This window comes from Propithecus coquereli, unplaced genomic scaffold (genome assembly GCF_000956105.1).
Source record: "Propithecus coquereli isolate 6110/MARCELLA unplaced genomic scaffold, Pcoq_1.0 Scaffold216, whole genome shotgun sequence".
Taxonomy (NCBI): Eukaryota; Metazoa; Chordata; class Mammalia; order Primates; family Indriidae; genus Propithecus; species Propithecus coquereli.
The window spans coordinates 2,584,717-2,592,016 of NW_012146745.1; the positions used below are offsets into that span (position 1 = coordinate 2,584,717).

A 7,300-nucleotide genomic window follows, 5' to 3' on the forward strand; every position below is an offset into this window, starting at 1 on the left:
ACAAAGAGATGTTCAATATCTTTAGCCATTAAAGAAATGAAAATTAAAAGTACAAAGAGGTATCCTAGACATCTAGTCAGAAAAACTAAAATATTAAATAGCAATGACATCAAATACTGGTGAAGATGTGAAGAAACTAGGTCATTCATACATAGTTGGTGACAACGTAACATGGTAAAGCCACCTGAGTGAGAAACAGCCTGTTAGTTTTTTTTTTTTCCTGAGTTTATTCCTTTAATTAAATGTAAAGCTACTATACATGTCCATGACAATTAGATTAGAAAAAGTACAAAGAACAAATAGAAATAATTTCTATACAGTAAACTTTGTTGGGTATAGATGGGAAACATCAGTCAGGAGCATTAATTTGAATTTGTTGGTAACAGTGTAGTTGCTTTTGGCATGTTTTGCTTTGGTGTGTACACAGAGATCACAATGAAGTAGAGCTATCCATCTTTCTTCTCATTTGTAATACACTCATACAAACAAAAAAGCTGAATCCTCCTGGAGGAGGGTCTTTATGAGAAATATGCCCTAGCACAGTTAGGTGACACAAAGAAAATCACTTTCCCTTCCTAGGCCTGAGGCTCCTCATCCAAAATCTTAGAGGACTGAGTGAGATGATCTTTAAGTTTTCACAATTCTATAAACACATCAGTTTAGACATCATGACGTAGGTAGATAGTAAGGCCCCACGATGCTAGGCTTGGCCATGTGACTTGCTTAAAGCAAAAATGGCACATGTATCTTCTGTGAGTCCACTGAAATGTCTGTCATCTCCTTCTTCCTCTGGCATAAGAATGGCAATGTCCCCAAAAGGCGTCATTCCTTCAGCTTCAGTCCTGGAGTGAAGATGACATGGGGCAGTGCCACAGCCAGTCAACAGCTGGCAGTAACCCACTGGGAAATTACCTTTGCTGTTGTTACCACAGCATGACCTGATGAAAGCTAATTAAATGCAAGAATGTGCTAATAATTATCAGTTCATGGTTAAACTTAAAAACACAAAAACTTGAAATTAATATAAGACTGATAATGTAAAATGTGACACAATGGAAATAAGTTAAAAAGCAGCCTTTAAAAATAAAAAAAATAGCATTTGTAGTAAAAGAAATTGACTTAAACATGTACAAAGAATTTTCCTTGTGATTTCTGGCTTGAATCCTTGAATGACTATTCTAAGTAAAAATCAACATTTTTTAAAAATTGTTCTTCATCATCGAGATATTTCAAGGTAATAAATATTCCCACCATTATATAAAGGACAATCCTCCTTAGTAATCCAGGCTGCTGAAGTCTGATCCATGGCTGTTCCTGAAATAACGTGACATAACCTGAATTCCTTAGCTATTTATTTATTACAGTTCTTTTAAGACTGGCTAGAGAAGCTACAAAATCTATGGTCTTTCCGATGTTCCATCAGTGGCAAAAGAGCATTGGTTTGCTCTTCTCTTTTCTCCCCTTAGGTAAGAAAGCCTGAAAATAAATTTTTTCTGTCTATAAAAGAAAGATGCTATCAAACTGGATTAAAAAATAAAGTACAGCTATATGCTGCTTACAAGAAACACCCTGTGGCGATGACTTAACCCCATCAGCATACATCTGTAATCTCATCAGTGCAACCTTACAGCTGTTTCACCATTTTTTGCACCTTTCCGTCCTTTGTATACTGTCTCTTCTGCCTTGGAATCAATAATGTCTTTGGCAAGTTTCTGAGTGGCAGCCATACCAGCCCTTGAGATTTCCAGTTTTTCACACTCATGATCTGACTCAGGACAGTGTCTCAGGCAAAAATTCTTCTCACAGTAGGGACATATAACTGTCACAAGTTCTCTTTCGGTACAGTCCTTGAATGGGCTTGGGTAAGATTTATGTTTATCTGTCTTCAGTCTCTCATTGATTATAGTCACTTCAGGACAACAGTGAGACTCTCCGCTTCCATGTTCAAGGCAAAATATTCCTGAACAACCATCACATGCAAATGGAAGAAGATCCACCGCCATCACCCAAGGAACCAAAGCAGGGACTGAGTTTCCCATGGCTGGGCATAGGCACTCCCCAGTAACCTTGCTGTCAGCCATGTCTGCCTGGCAGTGCTGTCCCAGCTCTGCAAGGCAGGGCAGAGCCTGAGGGGGTGAGGCAATCTGTTGGTTTCTTTATGCAATTACCATGCAACCGAGCAATTGCACTTTTGGGCATGTATCCTAAAGAAATGTAAAATTATATTCACACATACAAAAAAAAAAACCCTGCACATGGATATTTATCACAGGTTTATTTCTAATAGCCAAGAACTTCAAACATCGGTAGAGTTAGTATCTTCCTTACTCCTCAGTGGTATTTAAAGACCTTTTTGCCTTCACCTTAACATAATATATTCTTCTCTTTGTGTAAGGTGATCAAGGAATGTTGGTATGTGTTAATGATAAAAGGTGGTATATAAGGGTTATATAAATTTCAGGAGAAGGGTGTTGCCTTTTTTAAAAATGTATTTACTATTTTTTATAATTCTATCCTCCCAATTAGTTTCTCTGTTATATATTCTATTACTTTGCTTATTTTTTCTTTTCTTTTCTTTTTTTTTTTTTTTACATCATTGGAAAGCATCAAGTGATGCAATCTTAGAAGGACCCTACATTTTAATGCGTATTACTTCTAGAGACCCCACTGCATTCTCACGGTGAAGATACAGGAAAGATCTTCTGTGGCTCTGGCAGGTGGGGGAAGCAGGGCAGAATAATCATAGAGCCCAGAGCATTCTCCCTAACAAAGGCCTACTCTCCAGGAGAAAAGAGGCCCAGAGACTCATTCCATCTATGGTGACTCCAGCCTCATTCAGCCTTCCTGTCTCACCTAAGGGAGGGAAAAAGCTAAGAAACATTTGTGAAGGTCATAGCCCAGAACATAGGTCCACTAAACTAGTGACATTTAATCATAATATTATAGAATCTCCCCTTCTCCACAATTTATGCCACACCCACAGGGCTCTAGTGTGATAACAGTGGATTACAGCTGAAAGAGCTCCAAGGCACAGACTCTCTCTGAGAGGCCGTAGGAAAGCCCAAGACAACAGGTAAGATTAGAAACAAGGACAAAAGAATCTGAAGTGTCTGGCCTCTACAGCTACAGCAAATAGTAAACACAATCCAATTCCTAGATAGATTAACAAAACTTCACACTACAGACTTTCTACTTTAGTTCCTATTACCTAAAACATCATGTCCAATTTCAACAAAAAATTACAAGGCGTGCTAAAAAGGCAAGAAAAAACAATCTGAAGACACTGTAGGCGCCAAGGGAAAGCTTCCCTTTCACTCTCTCTGAAGGTTCACTGAAATGAACTGACAGTAAACCGATTAACATGAGAAGAGGCACACGAATTTATTAATGTGCATAACACAGCAGCCATACAAAATATGAGGCTCAAAGTAGGGCCAAGTGGTTGAGGCTTAAATCCTCTCTTCATAGAGGAGGGGAAAGTGGGGGGAGGCTGTAAGCAATTTTAGAGGGGTAGCAAATAATGTTTAGGGGAAATAAATGGTTCCAAAGAACAGTTGATGGCTGGTAAATGATTCTCTTCGGACACTGAAGGGAATGTAAGGACAAAGAATAATTTGTGGACAAGTTATAAGGAAGATGGGGGCAAAACTACATTGTGAACAAAGGTTGTCTTATACAGTCCCTGAGGTCATCTCAGAGCTGCCCTCAGAAAAACAGATGAAATGTCTGTTAGGTAGACAGTGAGGGATTACAGGTCTCCTAGGGACGAAAGTGGGTGCTGTTGCCCCCATCTTGGTCCTGCCCCACTCTGATTCTCCATAGCTGGGGGAGGAGGGAACACCCTGTGAATCTGCCAATCAGAACTTGGCAAGCCAGCTGCAAAAGAATGCAGAGGACTCTCTAGCCCACAGGACAAGTCACACAAGTACCGTAAAGTCCAGAAAGTGACCTAGAACCCACATGCATAGTTAAAGCTCAGATCATGTGACTCCCAACTGTCTAATCAAAGTGGTTCCATGGTGACTGCTGAACCACAAGGGAGGTCCCTATCTGGACACTATAAAATAGGATGCAGACCATAGCCGAGCTCTCTTTGCCCTTCCTTTTCCCTGCCCTGCTGCGATGATAGGTCCAGTCGTCATCTATGGCGTATGCGCCAGGCTCTGTAAACCTATATCTTGCTCTTGCCCTATAATCCTATCTTTCTCTTCTCAACAAACCTCATTTTCATGCTTGCCTAACTTTGGCGTGTCTGGTCATTCTTCGGCCATGAGCACACCAAGAACCGACGGTTTCAGACTAAAACCTAACATGTCTAGATGTGGTAATGGCTTTTAGTCTCTTCTCTTCTTCCTGGTTAATCTTTCTTGATTATTTAATGAGATTTCCAGGGAAGGAGTTTTAAGACAACTTATGTTGTCTTATGTTCCACTTATGTTGGAAAGAATTTTCTTCAGTTAGTTAAGGAAATTCCAGAGAGAGCACCTTCCTGTGCTTGGGGGGAAGGAAGGGTGGAACAAGAGAAGGTTAGAAAGTCCTTGGGTCTAAGGCAGATTTTAAGGCTGTCCAGTTTTCTTTAATTCAAAAGTGCTCACATACCGAGCACTGTACTTTACGGTATAATTTATGTGAGCCCCAACAAGACAAAGCAAGCAATAGAATTGCACTCAGATATAACAAAAATTTTGGAATTCTCAGGCAGGCAATTTAAAATTATTATACATACTAAAGACTGTGATGGAGAAAGGGGACAACACACTAAAACAGATGGATAATGTAAGCAGAGTGATAGAAATCAAAAGGAAATGCTAGACATCAGTGATACTGCGACAGAGATGAAGAATGCTTTTGATGGGCTCATTAATCTGGACACAGCTGAGGAAATAATCAGTGGGCTTGAAAATAGGTCAATAAAAACCTCCCAAACTAAAATGCAAAGGCATAAAGAATGAAAAAAATAAAAAAAAAACCCTAGAACATCCAAAGTGTCAGAAAATTTTAAGAGGTGTAAAATATGTGTAATTAGAAAGTCAAAAGGAAAATAAAGTTAAAATGGATCAGAGAAATATTTGAAGTAATAACGGCCAAGAATTTTCCAAAATTAACAACAAACACTAAGGCACAGATTCAGAAAGCTCAGAAAACATCAAGCAGGATAAAAAGGAAAAAATCTACACCTAGACATATCATATTTAAACTTCAGAAAACCAAAACAAAAAGAAAATCTTGAAAGAAGAAAAAAAAGAAAAAAAACCTTACAGAGAATGAAAGATAAAAATTAAAGAGAACTTCTCATAAAAAACCGTGCAAGCAAGAAGAGAGTGAATGGAAATATTTAAAGTGTTGGGGGGGAAAAAACCCAACAATCTTGAACTCTATATCCAGTGTAAATATCCTGAAAAGGGAAGGAGAAATAATGGTTTTCTCAGACAAACAAAAACTGAGAGAATTCATCACCAGCAGACCTGCCCTGCAAAAAATGTTAGAAAACAATAGAAACTATTCACAGAGAATAAAAAGCATATAGGTCAGAAACTTGGATAAGATAAATAAAGGAAGAGTATCAGAGAAGAAATAAATGAACCTAACATATAATCTTTTGTTTTGCTTATTTGTAATTAACCTAAAAGACTCTGTTAAAAGAGATAGCAACAATGCATTGTGGTTATTGCACCTGGACGAGTAAAATGAACGGCAGTAACATTGTTAGGAATGAGAAGAAAGAGTCAGGAATATAGTAGTCCTCCCACACTTATCCATGGTTTGACTTTCTGCAGTTTCAGTTACCCACGGTCAACCGTGGTACAAAAGTGTTACATGGAAATTTCCAGAAATAATTCAAAAGATTAAACTGCACTCACCCATTAGTCATCAGCACAGCCTGCCCCTGACATTCAACCATCAACATCATCATGGCTCAATGACCCAGGATCACCCGAAACAGATGATCCTCTTTCTAACATATCGTGAGAAGGTCAACGGTAGCTAACGCTATAATGCATACATCGTTCACCTCATTGCTTCTCATCATACAGGAAGTTTATCATCTCACATCATCATCATAAGAAGGGTGAGTACAATACAGTAAGATATTTTGAGAGACAGAGGGACCACATTCACATAATTTTTATTATAGTATATTGTTATAATTGTTCTACTTTGTTAATAGTAATTGTTGTTAACCTCTTATTGAGCCTAATTTATAACTTAAACTTCATCATAGGTATGTAAGTATAGTAAAAAATCATAGTATATATAGGGTTCAGTGCTATCTGCAGTTATAGGCACCTGCTGGGGATCTTGGAATGTAGCCCCCTTGAATAGGGGGGACCACTGTACTCTGTTATAAGATATCTGCACTACACATGGAGTGGCATAGTATAATTCAAGATGGACTTAGATCAGCTAATAATGTGTATTGCAAACTCCAGGGCAACCACTACAAAAATTTTAAAAGTATAATTGATATGCTAAGAGAGAAAATGGAATAATATAAAATGGTCAATTAAAACTAGAGAAAACAGCACTAGAAAAGGTAAGAAACAAAGAATAAATAGAAAACTGTTAAGAACAGGATAAATATTAATTCAACCATATCAATAATCACTTACATGTAAATTATATAAATGTACCAACTAAAAATAGAGACTAACAGATTGGATCAATAACAAGACTCAAATATTACTTCAGCCAGGTGATCAAGGTGATCAACCGTGGTAAGTTATGTTACTAGTAAGTATCTTTAATATGGTGTTAAGACAATGATACTTTACCTCTGTGGTCTTGCTCCCAAAACCCATAACCCCAGTCTAATCCTTTTAAAAAATGAAACAAATTCCAGTAGAGGAACATTCTGTACAATCCCTGACCAGTAGTCCTCAAAATTGTCAAGGTGATCATTAACTAGGAAAGTCTGAGAAAATGTCACATCCAAGAACAGCCTAAGGAAACATGATGACTAAATGTAATGTATTTAAACATAGACAAGGTGTCATAAAAACATAGTATAAAAGATAAAAAATGGTAACCTGTACCGGGCACTTACCAGGAATGGAGCCTGCAGGACAGGAAGTCGTTCTGCGTGAGTCAGTGAGTGAGTGGTGAGTGAATGAGGACATTACTGTACACCACTGCAGACTCTATAAACACAGCGCACTTACGTTACACTAAATTTATTTAAACTTTTTTTCTTTTTTCCATAATAAATTAACCTTAGCTTACTGTAACTTTTTTACTTTATGACTTTTTAATTTTTTAAAACTTTTTGACTCCTTTGTAATAACACTTAACTTAAAACACA

At 37.7% G+C, this 7,300-nt stretch overlaps 1 protein-coding gene across 1 annotated transcript; it reads right to left on the minus strand.

Moving 5' to 3' along the window:
* Window positions 1-990: 990 nt before the first annotated feature.
* On the minus strand, window positions 991-2,003 carry ZFAND1 (zinc finger, AN1-type domain 1). The gene is given in 5 exon segments (XM_012644640.1): window positions 991-1,239; window positions 1,241-1,362; window positions 1,365-1,476; window positions 1,567-1,628; window positions 1,631-2,003. Coding segments are annotated over 5 exon segments (735 nt in total). The 3' UTR covers window positions 991-1,173.
* Between the last annotated feature and the right edge of the window lie 5,297 nt (window positions 2,004-7,300).